Source organism: Apostichopus japonicus, chromosome 6 (assembly GCF_037975245.1).
Source record: "Apostichopus japonicus isolate 1M-3 chromosome 6, ASM3797524v1, whole genome shotgun sequence".
Classification (NCBI taxonomy): Eukaryota; Metazoa; Echinodermata; class Holothuroidea; order Aspidochirotida; family Stichopodidae; genus Apostichopus; species Apostichopus japonicus.
Genome location: NC_092566.1, coordinates 2,990,860 through 3,012,716, shown reverse-complemented (window position 1 = coordinate 3,012,716; position 21,857 = coordinate 2,990,860). Strand labels below are relative to the sequence as shown.

Below are 21,857 nucleotides of genomic sequence, written 5' to 3'. Positions count from 1 at the left end.
ATGCTAGGAAGTTAAATAATGGTCACCACATTTGTTCGTGCTCTTGGATCTCAACAAGTATTGTTGCAACGGATTGAAATCACTTTTGTCACTAAACTGTTTTTGTCTACATGAACGCTCATCTGAAATCAGTGAATTGGATAATCCAACCCCCCCCCCCCCCAGAAAGGTCTTTTTGAGTCTTTAAAGCTCTTTGTATAACATGTGTTGCGTCGGTCCCTTCTAAGGCAACTTCGAAGGCTTGTAGCGTACCAAATAGGCAGCGAAATACATGAGAAAAAATCACTCTAGAAACCCAAACATTGATGTTTTTTTTGGTTTATTCGGTCAGTGGTTTGATTACAATCGGTGAAAACAATGAATTTATTATTTAAAGAAGCACGGATATCCTATTCATTTAAGAGGAGACACAGAAAATCTTAACTTTTCAACGTGAGGTTAAGAAAGTAACTACTTCTAGCTAATTAATGTACTAGTTTTGGTCACAAAATAAGAACCAATCCATAATGTCCATGATATAAGTAGAAGTCAATATACAAAATAAAACAGCCAGTTGGGACAATTTGCTAATGCGAATACCTCTCTAAACTGTACTCCAAAATATCATGCTCTCAAAGCACTGGTATTGACAGTACAAACAGTTCCTAACCTTGATCTAATAGAAACATGATATTCATACTGCTCGTACTGACAGTACGAGTGCTCTGAAGCGGGAAAGGCGTGACACTACAGTACAAAAAAATTTGTCCCAACTGGGTGAGTAAAATATGTTTAATCTGCATAATCATAAGGTCAAAGGTCAGTCATACATTCGGATACGTGATACAACATGATACACACCTGTCACACAAATACATCCAACATACATTAGGCTGGTACAGATATTCTCCAGAAAGTCCTTTAGCTTTGTGTATTGAACAAGCACGTCGAAAAAGAGCTACCCCGGCTGTGTGGGAGACTGGACTTTTATCCCGAACATAGGCCTGTAGAACACATAAGTGATATTTATCACAAGTGTCGGGTTTCTTTCGTAGGTCAAGGAATGCAGAAGCGATAATCAAAGCGACATTTATGAAATGTTTGCCGAAGATAGTGAGGGCGGTATTGAAGAACTTAACATGCATATACCCCTGGATGTGTGCCACCTGATCAATTCACTCTCGCTTCGGCTTTGAGTACAACGTTTCTGTATATGCTGCCGTGTTGGACAAATCTAACCGTAATGGTAATTACCGAATTTTCGATCCGCGTTATAGGACTCCATACAGCTTTCCCTTTCGGGGAAACCAAAAATGGACAAGACATCATTAACGCTTATCATTAACGCTCCATGAGAGTGAATATAATTTGAGTTACCGATGTTTTCAATAGTCGGCCATTATGGATTGAAATTATTTTAAATTTTTTCGAAACTCGGCTTGCTGTAAGCTGCAGATAATCTGTAATGAAACTTTTTTTTTTTTTTTTGCTGTAGTGAACTGTAATGAAACTTTTCTGAATGGAGGTGTCGCACCACAATTAATTGCTCCCATTGACTTACACACTTAACTCGTCACTTTCCAAGGCCGCTAGAGCATAGATATAAGTTTCTACTGACATGTCCTATCCACCATATGATAACTGATGGCTTGGGCTATCACAGCACATTCAACTTTTGCCACCATGACCGTTTAGATTTTGAGCTAGAAGAGCTCAAAGTTAATCATAGTGCTCCCCTTCCCATGTTCTAGCTGTCGCTGCGGAATCTTCTTGTTTCACCCAAGATTATCTAAAATACCTTAAATCACCCTTAAATCCTCCAAATGTTTAGACCATCAGTAGTTTATTCCATTCTCTTTAACATGAAAGCATAAAAAAGAACGGTGATGACTCAGAAAATGCCCCACTCACCGCTCCCCCCCCCCAAGAAAAAAATCAATCGATGCAGTATTTCAATTTAGAGCTATTTTCGACAACGGGTAACCTCTCAGGCGGACGTGCATTATTCTAATTGTCGTGTAAAACTTGGAGAGAAATGTTTCGAAAATGTTAACAAATATCCATTTCAGGAGTGACAAAAAAAAAAAATGTTCTTGGTCTCGCTGTCACGAAACATTTCAACAGCCAATTTGATTTTTTGATTTTAACGAACTTTAGGCCCTTCTTCTGCAGTGTCATTGCAGAGATTATGATGAACATTATCTCCTAACAGCGGAATTGAGTATCAATTAGCAGGTCGTGCTATTTAAATTCCACCAATTGCAACAACAAAGACTTTAGGACAGTGTAAAATAAATCACAAATTCACTAGTGCCAGAATTGATAAAGGAATGAAATTTGTTTCATTTCTTAGGAAAAAAAAAGTATTTACATGAAAAAGTAATTGTTATTATTTCTTAGAAAAAAAGTATTTACATGATTTTTTTTTAATCTGGTGTACCTATCGCCACTAAACTTCTGAGTGTAGACCCCTGCTTCAAATTTGCCATATTTAATGGCAGTCGAAAGATACACCAGCCCCACGGTGTAGTCAAAGAAAGAAGCAGGACCACTGATAACCCCCAATAATGTAAAATTAATGCGTCCACGTTTCTTTATTATTATTATTATTATTTATAAAAAAAATTATTATTATATTTTAAATAGGTTTGGAAAGCTTTACAAACATATGTATATGTGGCGATGCTCAATTTCAAAACCCACCCCTTATTCAGCTGTATACAGGTGAACCAGGGGGTAGGAGCTTTCTGCCCCCCCCCCTCCCTGAGGTGAAGGGTTGTGGAGGCGCGGATTTCATAGCCCCTGGTGCGGATCATCTGTCGTAGTCGTCTTTCCGATATCTCCTGCCCTAGTAGCCTCGATTCGGCGGTTTATATATCTTGAGATACCAAGAAGCTAGGAACAAAATGGAAGAAAAAAATAAATATGTGACGTCATCGAAGCAGGAAAGGGCGCAGGAAAGGGCGCATTAGAGAGGTACGGTACAAACCGGGGACCCGGGGGGAATTAGTGGGGTGGGAGGGATGGGAAGTATGGGATAAAGAATGACAAATATCGGCCATAATCTTATTTTAATTTCACTATATTTTAAATAAATCTTAATAACAGTTTATAAACAGATTTTTGGCTGATAATCAACAAAGAATTCGTTTCATTCGTTTCATGGAGTTTCCAAGAGGTTGTTATGCTAAAAACAATTATTTCTGACTTTGTGGTTTAAAAAAAAAGTTAAGGTGCCATCAAAATGACTTCATCTCTTTCTGCCACTTTGCTGCACTCCATCATTTTGCTACAAACAGTTGAAATAACGTTAACCTCACTTTTTTTCTCTCTGAACAATTAGTCATTTTGTGAAAAGTTTAAACTATACTTAGAGATATGTCCTAACATTTTGATGCAACCTTAACGTGTCCATATTGAGGAGATTTAAAAATAAGACAATAAATTTCCTCGGGAACTTGTCGGAAATATTTTTGAGGGCGGCAGGAAAATGTTTAAAAATGAGTGATAATTTATTTGACTTTTTTTTTGATAGCACATTTAGTGATAATTCTGGTTATCATCAACTTTGTTGCTAGGATAAACCGTCTGTACGGTTGCATCATTTCGATCGTTTCATAACTTATATCATATAGGCCTATCCATCTTAGTATTCTGACATATGTTTTTTCATTTCTGCTGGTTTTATTGAATGTCAGAAGGGTGGTCGAATTACACGGTGACGCTCATTGTTTACTCTTACCGACCAGTACTACGATATTGTATTTCCTTCCTTAATTTTTGACAATTTTCCCCTCCGGTTTACTCTGAAACATATTTTATGAACGTACCCATGAAACAATGAAGTATCACGACCTTCAATGATTATTTCTAATACAAGTTCTTGTGATTTCTTGTCAAGTAACGTGATTGACTCTTGCGAGGCTTATAAATCGAATCGAATAGAGTACAGGTGTTTCCCCATTATGCACCATATCATTTGAATACAAAACGATCGCTTGTTTAGAAAGCCATTTAACTGCTTGAGAGATGACAGTATTAGGGCCTTGTACCAATAGCGTATTTATTGTCTCTCTTCATGTGAAATCTTGAGTTAATTTGCTGGCATATTTTATTTCTAGCGCCAAGTCGATTAACTCTGAAGTTGTGTACGCACTAATGATTTGTGAATGGTGTAAAAGGGAATTATTGACTCAAGAGGAAATAAAGTCGCTCTTCTTGGTAATTTAGGCATGATAGTCAATAGTATGAGTGGCTGAAATTCATTGTTTAACAAACTATTCTGAGACTGTTCTGCACCTTTTAGTCAAAGCCGCATGAAATTACATTTTGTATCATAGAGATTTGTTTCATTTTTTGTCTTTCTTTTTTCTATCAGCTTCATTTTTTTTTTATATAAAGGTAAAATATTCTACTTCAAACGGACGAAGTGAACCAATCTATTTTGACAAGACTGAAATATTTGATTGGTATTTCATATTAAAATACAGTTTTCCCTGACTTGTATACTTGGTGGGCTTTCTGCTAAATAATAACATTCAGAGAGTGAACTCAGTGATCAAATTTGTTAAAATGCATTTCGTAAGTTTAAAGGGCCCCTCTGTATTGGACCTAGAATTTGGCGTGTAGAGATCGGTACGAGTTTGTTGGAAAACAAACCCTAAAACCATCGAGGGTGGGGGGGGGGGGTGGTTGTACACAGTGAAATATTCTTTAATGGGGTGTATGTCAGTCGCCATTTGATCTTAAACATATTTTTGTTTTGCATATTGAAAGCATAACAATGTTCAATTTCTTTTCACTTTAAAGTTTGCATCACGAAAAGAAAAATAAAAGCAGGATAGTTTGCACTTTTAAAGAAAACCGTGTGAGTTGTGAATATAATAAGCTGTGTTTGATATAAGTTGAATGATAATAATTTTTAAAAAGTTCCATTATATATGGTGCTTTAAAGGCGATATGTTTTGTTTCAGTGTTTTTTTCTTTCTTTCATTCAGATTATTTTCACGTATTACAGAAGGCCATCGCACACACCCACACATTAAAATGAAGTGTAATTGGTGAGGTAATAAAAGGTGTTTTCGGTAAATCGAAGTGGCCATTTTGCAGTCTATATCTAACGTATATCTAGAGCACATTAATGGCGAACGTTATACGTAATATATGTCAATTTTTAGAATGTATTACTATTTTGATTGCATGTGTTTACGTATAACTTACTAATGTCGAGGATATTTGTATTCCTCACAATATCACCACTCAACAGGACACGGCTTAGTCGCGCGTTTTACATCCCACTACCATGGACCATCACTAAATCGCACCTCCCCCTCCCCCACCCCTACCACCCCTCCTTTCCCACCTCGCCTTAGTTTTTGAAAACACACTGGACCATCACAGAAAATTACCAGAAAACCCACTGTGTCCCTGCAAGAGCTGTCAGTTTCGTAGACGAAAACACATACCAGTTCTACTTATTAGTGACTCTTTGTAACTTGGTAATATGATTGGGAAACCATAAAAGATAACATCAAAGCAGCGGTGTACCTTGTATATAGTTTAAATAGAAATTGAAATAGCGACTAGACACAATAAATCGATTTTAAGTTTGTTGGCAGGTTTCAAAGTATGTTTCAAAGACCTTTCATCTTTTCTCTGCTTTTAAGTTTATTACTTAGAAGAAGTAGTTTGCCCAATTTGATTATCTTGTTAGGGCCATGCATAATTCGTTTACAAATCGACAGAAACTGGCCGGACGTCACATACATATCTACAAAGCAACTGTTTCTAAGGCAACTCAATTGAATCTCCGTACAAACCTAGCTACTGAAATCTAGTGTTGCGTGAATAACTAAAAGGCATGGAATGCATGCTTTTATAAGTACAGTGGTATTGCTTTGAATTTTATAAGGTAGTTACCGTTAGCTTGTCCATTATTTCCGTCTCATAATTTTTGGGTGATTTTTATTGGTTTGATTACTATAATTATAATTATCAGTGCTTCTTTATTATCATAATATCGGTGAGTCACGTGATCTATGTCTAGGCTGGTTCCAATGGTAAAAATATATCATGTGTCGTTTCAGCTAGTATAAGTTTTATTTGATCTAGATATTGGTATATTCACCTCCATTATAAATATGTATATATGTATATGTATATATAAACACATAAACACAAGTGTGACCTGGTTTTAACAAATCCACCCTCCCCAACCTCACCCCACCCGTAGACTTGAACTGTATTTGAGCTGTATATCTAATGGGGATGATTGCGGTGACGATAATGGTGACGATGATGGGTATTGTGATGATGATTTAAGGGTGATAGATGATTTGGAAAAATATAAAAATAAAAAACAAAGATACTTCAGGGCCTAACATATCCCTGGGGCGGGGGGGGGGCAGTTGAGGAACACCGCGAAACACCGATACACAACACCGAGAAACTAAGGAGTGTCAGCTCAGTGGTTAACGCCGGTGCCTTCCAATCATAAGGTCCCCAGTTTGAGTCACTACAAGATTAATGTATGTCGTCCAGTTACATTGTTGGTGACAATTGACAATTCATAATCATGGACGTTAAATATGAATCTAAGAGACTGACTTCGGTCAGCTTGCGGCTTTGATAAGCCAATGATAGCTTCTTCGCGAGTTCCTGCTTGCAGGAGGATCTAAAATACATACATACATTAAGTAGCGTCCAAATGTTACAGAGGTGATTTGATGTGGGTATATGCCAGGGCCTTTGTAAAGTACTGTTTATCTATGTTAATCGTAACCTATCTATGCTGTGGGGAATCCATATGAAGAACTTAGGTGTAAATTAATTGTTAGGTTTGTGTTATCATTATTTGTTTTACGTGCTCTAAAAAGGAACCTACAGGGGGAGGGGGGGGGGCAAATGACCTGAGTGGGTGGGCCATGTATGGGCACTGTGCCTCAATATTCTTAGTTAAAACGTTGGGACACTGATATTAATAATGAAACTGATAGACCTATATGAAACATAGAGACTTAAATATATTTATGAACCGTAGTATCACATTAGACTGCTACACTGTTCACGCAGGTTAAATCACAGGATCTCTCCGTTTATTGTTACTCTAACAAAGCTCGTGAAAACCAAAATAAACGTGATGAGTGGTTAAACTAAACCTTGTTTTCTTTTTGAACGCCATTTCTATATGTGCCTAGAATCTTGAGGTTGCGCACTACTAACTTATATAAAATCAGAAGAAATGATATGATCATTTCGCTAAAACTAACTGAAATAGCGCATTAAGGAAGTGGAAATCTCACAGGGACAACTATCGCCCCCCCCCGCACCCCTCAGACTTCGGCCCTGTACTTGGCATCAGTTTACATAACCACAAATAAAATATGTTGTGAACATATTTACATAACTACTAAGCTTAGAACTTGAGGAATAATGTATAATATGGTTATAACAACAACATAACTATAGTAGCTTAGCACACATGCTTAGCACCCATTCTTAGCACCATATATGTATCTGTCTCAAAACTCCTATGAAATATGTAATTATATCAAAATCAGTTAAAAGTATCATTAGTGACATTGCTAACCAAACTGAATGCACAATATAACTTACATGTCGTTTTATATTACTTGTACGTGATAATACAACACACTATCAAATATGAAAAATAATATGGAAAGGAGATTAGCTAATGCTGCGGGCTTTCATTATCTGCTGGCTTCGCATATAGCCTCAACAGTGTATGGACACGGTTCCTCATTTAATTTTAAGCTAGAAATGAAATCTGTAATTTTAACTTCAACCCTGTTGACAATTTATATTTTTCATAGGGGGTGGGGGGAGGGGGTGTTGAACAAATGAGAATAAAACATTGATAATACAATGTTCGAACCCCTTGTATGAGATACATGCTGAGTCATTAAGAGCCTGTTAGGCCTAGCGCCTACACATGTGGGGGGGGGGTGATATTGTGTCCTACACCCTTCATATAGTGTGGGTAGGGGTGGGGGACGTGTAACTCCATGTAACCCCATGATTGACGCCCCTGGATGAGGGTGATTTGTGATGGTGATATGAACATCCGTTTCTTCTTTTTGTTCTAACTTTAAAGTTAAATTAAAAATGGCAACTGATTAATGACTTACCTTATAGAGCTCAACCTTAAATTTTCTGCTCATGAAAGCGTAAACCAAGAAGTTGAGCCCGCTTCCAACATATGCAATGAGGCAGGCGGATACTTCCATTCTGGCTATGCTGACTGCTGGTACATCAGTCAGGATATACTTGAATAGTCGGCTGACCAGGGAAGGTACCCATGACACTACAAACACACCCAGTACTATCATCACCATACGGACAGTCCTGTCCATCCTAGCGGATCCGCTCTTCTTTTTGCCTGAAAACAAAACAAAACGTCTCTTTGCGCTGTATTATGAAAAACCTTTCTATTTAGATCTGCATTCCATTAACTGTGCTTTCTATACTATATATTGTCACATTATTACAACGCATTTTCCATTTTGCGTTTATAGCGCTTTTAAAATTTAAAAATTTTCACAGTTATATATATTTTAAATTTTAAGAATTTGTTTATATAATTTTCGATTTCCCATTTGCAGTTTTTTATTTTTTTTTATTTTTATACAATTTATTGTCAGATTGTATATAACAAATTTTCTACCCTTTTTATACCTTATAACATTATCGATTTATATATTTGTATATCATGTTTGTATGTATTTTACTGTAAAGCGCCTTAGAGCAATTTCTGATTGGATAAGGCGCTATAGAAATTTTGTATATTAATAAAAACTGATAATGGTGAGGTTACCATGGTGACGATACAAGTATATAGTCCGATTTACATCAATCCAAATAAAACACAAACTGTTAGCAAACTACTTAGTTTAGTTTAGTAGGGGGAAAAGGATCAGGAGGGACACTCAAGTCCCAATCAAGGACGCTATATGAGAGAGAAAAAACTGAAGACACAAACACTCAGACCCTATTACAATGCTCAAAGTGCTTATCCAAAGCATTTTTCTTAAACCCATTTACACTACTTGCAACTACAACTTTCTCAGGCAAACCGTTCCACTCATCCTAATAGAAAAAGGTTATGCATAATATTAATCCTACTTTGTATCTTTTGGAGTTTAAGACAATGATCTCTGGTACAAGTACTATTAGCAAACATGAAAAAAGGATAAAGGTCAAGGAAAAAGGTCAAAGGAAAAAGGAAAGAAAAAAGTCAAAACCATACACAATCTTGAAAACCTGAATCAAGTCACCACGTAACCTCCTAAGCTCCAGTGTGGTGAGATTCAGCAGCTGTAACCGCCTATAACAAGAAACACCCTTAATTAAAGGATCTAATCATCCTAGTAGCCCTCCTCTGCGGGACCTTTTCGAGTACTTCCGTTATCCTAGCAAAATATGGGTTCCAAGCCTGCACAGCATACTGCAGATGAGGCTTAACCAACCGCATATAAAGCCTAACAACTATGTCCTCTTCAGAAAACTGAAGTTCCTCTTGATCATACCTAAAACCCTATTACCTCTTTTAGCAGCTTCGAGACAATGTTTGGAAGGTTGCAGAGATTAGACAATGCAGATACCTAGGTCTCTTTCAACAAAGACCTCCTGAAACTCCTCACCTCCTGCAATGTAGGTATACTTTTGGTTACTACTACCAATATGCATCACATTGCATTAGTCAATATTTAAAAGCATTTGCCATCCCTGAGACCGGGAAAAAACCTTAGTTCAATCTCGCAGTTGATCGTTCCGCTCTCTTTAGGGGCCCCATCTAATCCTTGGCCCCGGACTCCCAAATTAATCGTTACTCCGATGTCAAACAGTATGTATTTACTTTAATTACTATATTTTCATCTGATACCTGCATTTGCGGCCAGCTTATCAGACTTCCCAGCTGTCTTCAGTATTCTTCTGTACATCTCTATCATTGCAGTGAATGGGATCACGAAAGCCAATGCCAGCACCGCAAACTCGAATCGTTCAGGAATCAGGTAAATGATTGCTCCAATAAGGGCAGATGCAGCCCAAATAATGACCAGAAATTTATAAGAGATGCAAATATCTAATCGTCGATGAGTAGCATTGGTTACGGCATCGAACCTGTCGACAGCTATGGCTGTGAGATTCAATATGGAGGCGACGCTGGAAAAGTAAAAAATGACTTGCTCCGCTTCGTAATTGATCCCAGTGTGCCCGCCTAACCGAAGGACACCGATTATTAACAGAGGTGTACATATCACACAGACCAGGAGATCAGCGTAGGCCAACGATGCTAAGAAAATGTCCGTGACGGTGCGAGCTGGGAATAAGAGAGAAGCAACAAATTAGATTTCATCTCAATAAACCGGCACGTAAATTTATTGACCTGTTTTCGGTACGTAAAAGTTTTACCTGGCCGGAAGAGAAGGTTTACCCGTCGACATTCTTTGCCCCCCCCCCCGGCTCCATTCAACCGTCACCCCAAAATCAACTATAAACTCATTCATTGCTCCACCAATTTGTTCAATCCCCCTCCCCCCTCCCTCCATGCGAACTAACCTTATTAGGTTAGTACAAAGATAATATAGTAGTAGTGCAAACTTAGGTTATACCAATAAACTTCACTTACACCGACCAGTACGAGCTACCACTAATATCACCAGCACGTTACCAACGGTACCGATGACTGTAGTCAATATGGCCACTGCTATTACGACAGACTTGAAACAAGTTCCTAGCCCTTCAGCTGGTTCCGGTTCCGGTACCGGATCGGTGGTACCCATGAACTCGGGTTCCGCTGTCGGGTCGGTGCCATGCAGAACATTTAGCTCGATACCGAGAAATTCTGTCATCCCGTAAGACGGTATAAGAGAATCATAAACTCTGTAGGAATTAAGAGGGTAGCAAAAGAAGAGATTTATACGACTTCGTGCAGCGTCATTTGAAATAATATTTCATTTTTGATAAGCCTTTTGCTCCCCGATTAATACAGGTTTTAATTTCCATGAAATATGAATTGCCCTGGTTTTCATCGTTACTGTGGTATTTATTCTTCTGACGATACCGGTAACGCGAAAAAAGGAAAGGAAGGAAAGAAGAAGCTGTTTTCTTGTATAATTCAACTTACATAGGCCTATATAGTATATGTAACCAACCTCAGGATTTTACCGGTTTATCCCCGTGGGACATTTTTTTCTTACATTATATAATAAATAAAGGTTTTTTTTGGTACCATTATACGCTATGAAATTAAGTAGGGCTGTCGGTTAATATTAACTCTTTCACCGTCTCAAGTTTCAAAGAGGTTTGTTCGCCTTTTAATGAAAGACCAAGCTGTTCAATCGGTAGGCTTGCGTTTGAAAACCAATGTTTACCGCTACGTATATATTATAGTAAGGTATACTTCTAGAGCGAAATGCATTAAACATTAAACGGATACTGTGTGTTATGTTTCGAGTTTAACCTTCTTTGTCCTTCATATATGCTAGAAAGTCATATAACGGTCACGTATGTCCACATCTCATCATCACGTATGTCATCACATCACGTACATCACATCACATCACGTATGTCCACATCTCATGAAGTATTTTACTATGCCACCATTAATATATTATCTTACATAATGAGACATTTAATTCGAATTGCAATTGAATTACTTCATCCTCTGGTAATAATTTTTTAACACGCTAACAAAAACGTAAAACAAGTACTTCATCAACATCTTCTCAATGCCTTTTCCTTCCCTTCCTCCCTACCCCTTCCCACCCCACCACACCCCACCGCCACATAGACAGTAAGTTAGCGCATATATATTTATATGGGGCTGATTTGTAGGACCATTTGGTAGATCAAAAAATGCTCTTCTTCACAAAAAAACAATACTATCTTAATGTGAAGGACATTTAGACGAGAAACATCTATAAGCAAAATAGCAATTGAATAAACAGAGAATAGAGGAATACTATATTAACACTTTCAATTAGTCTAGAACATTTGCATATAGCAGATGCGTTGAACGTGCCAACGACTTATACATAGTGGTGGAGTTTGAACTACAAATCTTCATAATAAATCATGCAATCTAAATTAGATTAAAAAATCATCCTTTGAGCACGTTCGTGACGATCACTCTTTCAATGAGCGAATCGCAAATACATATATATCTAAGATTGAAATCGAGCGCATTTATATAACTCAAATTAGAGCGAATATGTACTCTGTTTGGGGGCCTTACTTTTTCATGGAGTGCACTCTTCTTAAATGGGCGGCGAGTACCAGCTTGGGCCCCGGGTCAATTATATCACACTGTTCATTACATCTCACGTTTTTCCCTAAATTTCCATTTTCCCCTTGGGCACGGGGTCGTAGCCCATCTGACCCCCCCCCCCACACACTAGTCAGGCCTGCTCGTCGATAAGACAGAAGGAACGAAATTCATTTCTCGAAAGTGTTATCATTCCGAGAAACTCTCAAGATACTACACAGCAAATGTTTGACTGAAAAGTTCCAATCAATATATATGCCTATATATATGCCAGTGTACATAGATTGCATATGAGATGCAACGTTATATGTTAGTTTCGCTCATAAATACTACATATATGAAGACCAAAACGAATCAGTAACAGAGGTCATTTTACATCATCTAAAAGAAGTAAAAAATGCCGCGTCGAATATATGTGTTATAAACTCACCATCGAAAGTGGTTTTTAGATCAAATCGGTAGGTGGGAAAAGAGTAACACGTAAACGTTATACACTGGCTTGCATAAGAACGAAACAAAGACAAAATTCGAAAGTGTTCGATCGGTCAACCGTGTTAAATCATATCTATTAGGAAGTATCTCTTCTTCTGCAAGTCGATTTCAAAATTTCTTGAGCGTACTTCATATTTCTTTCATATTTCATATTTCGTCTCATTCGGTGACAATTCTGATCGATGTTATACTTAAAAATGTTGTTTCCAAATTGCAGTTGTCTGCATCATGAACAGTAAGAATCAACACCCGAGGGCATGTGCACAATCGAAAGTTGCTATTTTATTTAAAAAGTCTTGATTGGTTTTTAGAGCAGAATTGGCGGGAACAACTCTAAGATCCATTAATTGCGAGATGAGCTGATAAAGATAGGCTTCCATCTTGTCTATTTGCACATGCGTATAAGTCAATTATCAATAGAGAAATACTCACAAAACCTTTTTTTCATTTCATAAGACAGTATACATTGACTGATACATAGTCAATGTAAATAGTATGATAATATGATATATATATAGATATTATGATCTATTATGACAATAATAGTGCACTGACTAACCAACAAAAGAAAGAGTCAGGGAATCTTCCACATTGTTAAGCTTTTCAGCTTTATGGAAGACTTCCCTCCACTTTGTACTTTTGTGGCAAACAAATAAATACGGTAAGGTATAGATAGACAAATAGTACATTGACTAACTAACAATGGTAAGTCAATGGTACATGTGAACACAGCATATTGACTTTTCACTAGCGTATATATTTGTATGGCGACGATATAAAGGCATGGAAACAATATATTTCAATCTTCTGCACACACTTCAAGTTGGTCTCAAAACTGACTTGGTGAAATAAATTTATATTATACGGCTGCATGTATGTGTATATATACATTAGTTAGACAACAGTGTTCGTAACGATTGAACCATGCATGTATGACATACTTCATGTTTACATTTATGTTGGATATAAAGTCAAGTAACATGTTACATGATTTGTAAGCTATACACTGAATCAAAACAGATCTCTTCGAAATAAGTTCAACTTTTATTTATTTATTTAATAAACTTTATTTTGAGAGGGTAACTCGTTTAGCCGAAGCTAATCTTCCACGAGGCCCTCGTACAATACAAAAATAAATAAATATCAATTAAAATATATAAGTAAATGTTGCAAATTAAAAATGCTAAATGAAATATGATATTATGAATGAGTAAAAGCGAGTAAGATTCTTAAACTACGATCAAAATGAAATAAGAATATTATTAATATTAAAATTATACAATGTGTATAAAATCAATAGAAACAAAATCACACAAATACTGATCTAAAACTTTCGAATAAAACGAGGAGAGCAATAAAACATGTCAACTACGTCAATTACCTAAATATCCTTACTTTCTACTATTAGGCTCTCAAAAAATTGTTACTATAGCAATTTGCTCAATGAAAATAAAAGTAATTAGAAGGAAACATGGAGAACTATAAATGAAATAATTGGTCGAAGCAATTCAACCGGAAAGATGAGTTTTAGAATAAATCACAATTTTGAAGAATTGACTTCAGATATGAGGGTTGGTAATTAATTGCTTTAATGATTATTTTTCTAGTATCGGTCCGAACTCAGCCGGGCACATTGAAGAAAGTAATGTCGGCTTCACTAGTTTTCTTAAAAACTCTAATCATAATACTATATTTATTTCTCCAACCATGGAGCTATAAACAGATAGCTCCATGCTCCAACTAACTGTACGGAAATATCTTGAATCATTTTAGAATTTGGAAAAGGTTCATCTTGACACAAATCTCACCCGGAAGTATCATATTAACAGTCTATGCTCCCATATCTCAAAGATTATTGGAATACTTCATAAAATTCGCTATTTTGTGTACCATCGCTCACACTTAAAACAATGTACGATTCCCTCATTAATTCAAAGCTGTCTTACTGCAACATAATTTGGGGGAATCACCTATCCATATTACCTTAATCGCCTGTTTACTCTCCAGAAGAAAGTCGTTAGACTGATTACAAATTCTAGTTATCGTGCTCAGAGTAAAATAATTTTTTCTAACTTAAAAATCTTAAATATCTTCGACACATACAAACTCCAAGTCGCTCTATTTATGTATAAATGTGTTAATGGAATTTTGCCTTCTAACACATGATTACTATCATGATTACTACAATACCCGCTTTTGTCAAAACTTCCGTACAAATTTGAGCGCTTCCGAGAGGACTCATCGACTTTTTAGCAATTCTGGAGTTACAATCTCGAATAGTTTTGGACAACACAATAAAAACATCCAAAAGTATTGATTTGCTTCAAACAAAAAATAAAATCCATTTTACTTAACGATTATTATCATTAAACAGTAATTTTTTCTTTCTTGCTTTTGTTTTGTTCTTTGTTCTTTGTTCTTTTCTCTTTTCTTCTTCCTCTTACTTATCCTTTGTATTCTTTTGTTCATTGTTTGTAAAGGGGGACTGCTCGTAAAAAGCTCTGCTTCTTCAGTCCTCCTCCACCTCCTTGTATATTAACTATTCACAATTGTATTTATATTATGTGGAAATAAATCAAACTCAATTGAAACATTACTTCTTAATGGTACCAAAACTTGACGCTGACCATTGCGTTTTTCTGTATAGTGAATTCTATTTGATAACAATATCAACACAATGGCTCCACAATGTTGTAAGATTATCGTGCGCATACATCCATAATCATATGCAAGCTGTTAATAAATTATGGAAGAAACATATTGAATGTTGTGACCATTGCGGCAGATAGCAAACAGAATTGGTGTGTAACTGTGTTTTTTTTTTTACCGAAATGATTTTTAATACTTTTCAGTGAATACACATTATTATTTAAGTCGGTTGGTTGTGAACTTTGTAATAAAATTTACCATATAAACTATTAAATAGGTTTATCGCGACAATGTAAATTATAATATAGTCACTGCCACCTGGTCATGTAAAGAATAAAAATACAACTTTTCCTTGGCATTTCGGATTGGTTGGATTTTGTTGTACTAAGCACCGTGATAAGGTATCGACCATGTTTGATTTTTTACCTTTATTCTCAAAATTATTTTGCACGAAAATATGACCTTACAAAGCTATTCATTTTATACTTCTTGTTGCTTGTTTGTTATTTTGCATAAACAAATTATTTGAAAAGTAAAGCTCATCCAGCGGTAGATTTTCATATTTTATGAACATATTTAATATTCTGATTGACATTAACGGAGGAATGAATATATTTCATTGGTTAATTTATTGACAATAACAATGTCAGGTATTACTTAGGACAACCAAATTTGGTTATTGCCTCTTTATCGACAGGTGCTGTGAACTGTAACCAAATCTATTTTATTATATTTGCGAAAACGTATGCACAAAATGGAATATAACGGTAGAACAAACCCATAAATATCAGTGAACTCTACAAACACCTGTTGTGTGTAAATAATGATTCCAAAATAAACATTAAAAGCTGCTTTATTGCAATTTAAAGTACGGATTTATTTACTGTTAAATGTACGTCAGATCAGATGAAGTTGATTTTTCTGATAACTGGTTGCCTGTACTTTCGAATTTTTAATATTCAGTGGCATGCGCAAAAGGAGAGAGAGAGGGGGAGGGGAGAGAGGGAAGGGGGGGGGGACAAGGTCCTCCTTTGTCAGTCGCGAGATTTTGTTTGACATTGGGGAAGAATTAGTTCACTCCTCTAAGCCCAGAGACCCTCAAATTCCAAAATATTTTTTTTTATCTGCAAACCCTTATACGTTTATACGTTATATAGATTCAGGACACGGCTGCTCGAATTGTTGAACAATATACTATGATCATGATCATGATCATCAACATCATCATGATCATGATCATGATCATGATGATCATGATCATCATCATCATGATCATGATCATGATGATGATGATGATGATGATGATGATCATCATCATCATGATCATGATCATGATCATCATGATCATCATCATCATGATCATGATCATCATCATGATCATGATCATCATCATCATCATCATCATGATCATCATCATCATCATCATCATCATCATCATCATCATCATCATCATCATCATCATCATCATCATCATCATCATCATCATCATCATCATCATCATCATCATCATCATCATCATCATCATCATCATCATCATCATCATCATCATCATCATCATCATCATCATCATTTTAATTATTATACGTATAATTATAGACCTAATTTATAGTGTCAATATGCCTCAGAATGTAACACTTGACATCTAAAACCTTACTTTTTTATCGGCTTGTGGGACCCAGAATCCCTACATGCATGGAAGCCAGCCTTAACGACCCAAGGGCCACAACCCCTATATATAAAATCTCGGATCCATGCCTGGATGAAGGAAGTTCTTGCCCCTATACAACCACAATCGTTGGTCTTGGATATGTTTAAGTTCCCTGAAGGTAGCATACGCCCATTAAAAGCCCCATTGACTTACACACTAAATCACAAAAGTAATGTGGTCTCTAAGTCTAGATAGAAGTTTTCACTAGCTAAACGCTACCCATCACCGGATAGCTGACAAGTTGGCCTTTCATGGCACCATCAATTTTCCGTACCATGACCATGAAGATTTTTTGCTATCCGAGCCGGAAGTTTTCGTCACTTGTAAACAAACCTCTTCACTCAGTGGTCAAAAAAATTCCTACGCTGCTCCCGGGAGGCCTAAAGGGGTCTAAAATTGCCTCAATTGACCCAATTTTCTCACCACATGTACTTCCATTCATGCTCTTCAACATGCAAGCCACAAAAAAAAACTAGATTATGATTGATAACAGGTCACAAAAGATGTTCTCCCGCTGCTTTTCGGCACTTTTCCTGAAGGAGAACAATCGAGCGGATTGATATAGACTCTAATAGGAGTATGCCACCTGAAAGCATGTGCATGCACGCCACTGTTATGCACGCCACGTTATGTTACGGTATGCATGCACGCCACAGTTATACGGTTAAGTCATATAAACGCAATTGAATGACACCATTTCTCGAATAGTGATCTTCGCACATTTGCCGTCTGGTTAAAGAACTGTCGTGCTGAAGAGACAAAGTTAAATCTTTCGGATGAATACGGGTTCTGTATGTGCATTGTATGTGTTTTAGATTTCTCTAGAGCATCACAATGAAACGTAAGTGGTTTCATTGTGTTTTATGAATAATGATTGGTTGAGTAATGAAATTGTAAAAATGTCAATACAATGGTAATAAAAAATAATAATGGCTTACATAGACCAACAATTTTTATAATTCTTTTTAGAGCAACCATTATTAAAATTCGTCAATATTTTTGGGCAATCTGCTATCGTCTGCCAAATATATGATATATCAATGTAACATAACAATAGTATAGGACAACAGTGTGGTTTAGAATTTTTACAGTAATTTTTTTACAAATGAAATACTATTCAAAATATGTTTTGCCTATCTTGGTATGGCATGCATCGTCTATTATAATTGAATAAATCGATTTTCCGTCTTCTGTGGTTATTAGTTCTCGTATTGGCGACATGCTACTATAGGCGATAATATGTTTCACCTAAATGTAGTCAAAAGGAATGCTAAAAGGTTTTCTGCGGGTGGCAAAAACAGCAGAACAGCCAGTCCAAGATTATGTTTTACAAATTCTAAACTTTTACAATTGGCAAATTTCACCATCATTTCAAACCACTGAAAACACGGTTGTCATAACAATTGGTCTCTGGAAGACGTTAAGCACATTTAAATAAAATGACCGACTTTTTCCAAAAACCTCAGTTGCTCAAATTATAATCACTTCAGTGGAAAGTTAATGATTCGTACAAATTGCTCAGTCGTTTGGTCATGTGACCTTTCTGTAATTCTCAGTTTTTTGTATGCGAAGTTCGACACTTGCACACCAATGCAAACAAATAAACAGTGTCATTCTATATATAGAAGTATACAAATGAATGTATCATGGGTCCAGCACGGTCAAATTAAAGCAACCGGGTTTCTGTTTTTCTCTTCTGCAAAATGTTCTGTTTTTATTCATTTATTTTCTTCAACAGGGAGCGACATGGCTTTAAAGCTGCATTACAAAATGTTAACGGCTGAAAACAAACTCAGGTTAGACTAATCGGGCCATCTGTCGGTCTAGTTGTTCTAGAACCTAAACTCTTAACGTTATCTTAAACAGTTCTTGGCTCAGTTATAACAACTATAAGTTCAAACTATTTTGAACCAACCCAAAATATATAGCCTATATACAGAATTGGACAAATTTTCTTTATCGTTTATTTAAAGTCCCAACTTTGGAGTTCATTATTCCGTATGCAGCAATTTAATCAACGATAAGATGAAGCAAAAAAATGCAATCTACTTTATGAAGACAATGGGTCTAATTTTAGTTGCTTGAAATAATAGCAGACAAACAAACTGAAGGTGAGAATGTTGACCTATTACAATCTATGGATGTGATCAAACAAAGAAAATATAACAATAGTTGTTTTGCCATTACGTAACTTAATACACATGTATTTATATCAAAACATTGTGAGCAAAAAAGATCTGTATTAGATCAAGGATGAAAATTTGTGGCAAAGAAGCGCTTAATTCTTTCTAGTTTTTTTTATGATCGAACCTTTAAGAGATGTTGTCAGGGTGAGGCAGAATGAAAAGATGTTGGATTGAATTTAGACAAGTTATACCCCTTTAAAAAGAGCAACAATGCGGGTTGGGGGAGGGGGGATGGGGGAGCGGGGGATGGGGGGGTAAGAGAACGAACAGAGAAGAAGGAGAATGTAGCCCGTATTTTAAATATGGTAAAATAAAATTTAACCATCAGTACATAATTTAAAGCACATGTATTTAATGAAAAGAATATCGTTCTCATGCGTAGATCTAATTCTAAGTTCAAGGGTGAACGGTAATGCCAGAGACGCTGGTGTGGTTGTGTGACGTGAGGGGGAGGGGGGGGGGCGTGGTGAGAGAGATATTGCATACACGAGCAATACTGTTCCTGCCTCGATTACCTTGTTCGAAGACAACACCCACCCTGCACTTGCTTCCATTCCCAGTCGTGCAGACTTGTTAACTTGGACAGGATTGTAGTACTACCGGTACACTTAATCCCACTCTAATGCCCCTCCCAGAATCGACCCTTCACTTCTTATAACCCCACGCCAATTCACAATGTTTTCCTATGTGGAATACCCTTCCAGTTAACCCCACTTCCCCCTTTCCTTTTAAGCAAACTGCCTGACTTAAAAAAAAATAGTTCCAGTGTATCCAGCCAAGAATTTCATTATTTTAAAACATAAAAATTAAAGCTATAGACACTTATTTTGTAATTTTGCTTTGTGGCAGAAAGTCTTAACATGGCTTCATGTTAACACAATAGTAACAAACAGCGAGAGCAGGATATAATCGCGAATAAAACGATGGCGGTAGAAAAACCAAATTGACTAAAGAATTCCTATAAATATGCCACAAGTAGAAAAGACGGCTTAAAACAAATACATACATCAAAGGAAACCAATCCTGAAAATCAATAATACCAGTTGAATATATAGAAAACGAAGTTTAAGATTGTGGTGGCAGCAGAACCCATAGATATGTGTCCCCTCCCCGAAATCATGAAATGCTTCCCTTTCTTAAATTTACCATTAGTGCACGATTCTGATGTTGTGTAGATAAGTTTTGTAATTGCATCAAGGGTTAAACTCATGTAATCTTATCTAGTTAAGTTTGACAAAGCAGTTACTCAATTAATCGTAGAGAGAGAGATAACAGGAGATATATTCATTACATCTGACCATGTATGGTTAGTATCCTTTCGCACCACATATATAAAAAAAAATTATTCTCAATTTCTACTTGTTTAAAATAATATTATAATATATATATAAATATATAAAATTGGTAAAATTTTGCTTTTTCAGTCTGAAGATATGAAATATGTTTTGTTGGAGTGTATATGAGGCAAAGGGCAGAAGCAGTTAACAACAAAGGACGAAATGTTATTTACTCTTAGACACTATATACTCGTTGCAACGTTTAAGCCAGTTGCCAATGCGGAGTAATATTGAACATTTCCAATTTATGCTGGGCAAATAAGAAAACAATGCTAATAGCTAAAAGGAAAGCAATTAACGTTCATCAGAAGGTCCCCGTCCAGATCCCACCTCACAAACGAAACAGAAACAAGAATAAATTAAATCAATACAGAAACAAATTATAAGACAAGAATAAAATTATAGAAAAAGACGGAGGACATAGAAAAGTTTCCAATAAAACTAAGAATCACAATAACCAAACAAGAAGGCAAAACAAAAAGTTAAAAAAGACAAAATAGCCTAAGACAAAAACAGAGACATAACAAAGTAACAAAAAATAAATAAAGTTCCTTTGCAGTTTACAAAAATAATAGGTTTTAAAATATCTCGGGAAGGAACTAAACTATTAATTCATTGTATACACCTAACAACGTAAAGGTCTAAACAATAAAATTCATTTATAAAAGTTATAATAATATGATCGATAACTAGAGCACCTTACCTGTAGACGAAATAAAAATCCTCTTGCTCTGGTAAGAATGTACCGTCTGACAACTCACGTCACAAAAAGCTGAATGCACGCGCATGAAGACTGGAGGCAAAGACAAATTTGGGAAAGAAAGATCACCGTTATCTGGTTCGCGATTGAACGGCGTTCGATTGGGGGGAACGTCAATAACTTTATCAACATGTACGCGCTGATCTTATGACGGGGTAGTTTACACTAATGATGAACTATGAAATATGAAAAGCCAAATATGAAATGCTTGCATTTTATTTCTGTCAACAACGGTGTGGCGTTATTCACATATTATGGAGTTATGTACGGATTTATTTTTCGATTCTTTTTTTTTTTAGTGGGGGTGGGGTGACGGATGGGGTGGGGTGAATTACTTTATCAACATGTTCAGGTTGATCTTATGACGGGGTAGTTTCAACTAATGATGAACAAACGAGGTGAGCGAACTATGAAAAGCCAAAAGTGAAATGCTTGCATTTTTTTCTGTCAACAACGGTGT

At 36.3% G+C, this 21,857-nt stretch overlaps 1 protein-coding gene across 1 annotated transcript; it reads right to left on the bottom strand.

Moving 5' to 3' along the window:
* Positions 1–277: 277 nt before the first annotated feature.
* Positions 278–21,580, bottom strand: LOC139968675 (melatonin receptor type 1B-like). Its single transcript, XM_071972947.1, has 5 exons — positions 21,341–21,580; positions 10,628–10,881; positions 9,881–10,318; positions 8,127–8,377; positions 278–2,874 (listed from the first exon to the last, which is right to left on the bottom strand). The coding sequence occupies exons 2-5, from the start codon at positions 10,848–10,850 to the stop codon at positions 2,773–2,775; spliced, it is 1,014 nt and encodes a 337-aa protein (XP_071829048.1). The 5' UTR covers positions 10,851–10,881; positions 21,341–21,580; the 3' UTR covers positions 278–2,772.
* Between the last annotated feature and the right edge of the window lie 277 nt (positions 21,581–21,857).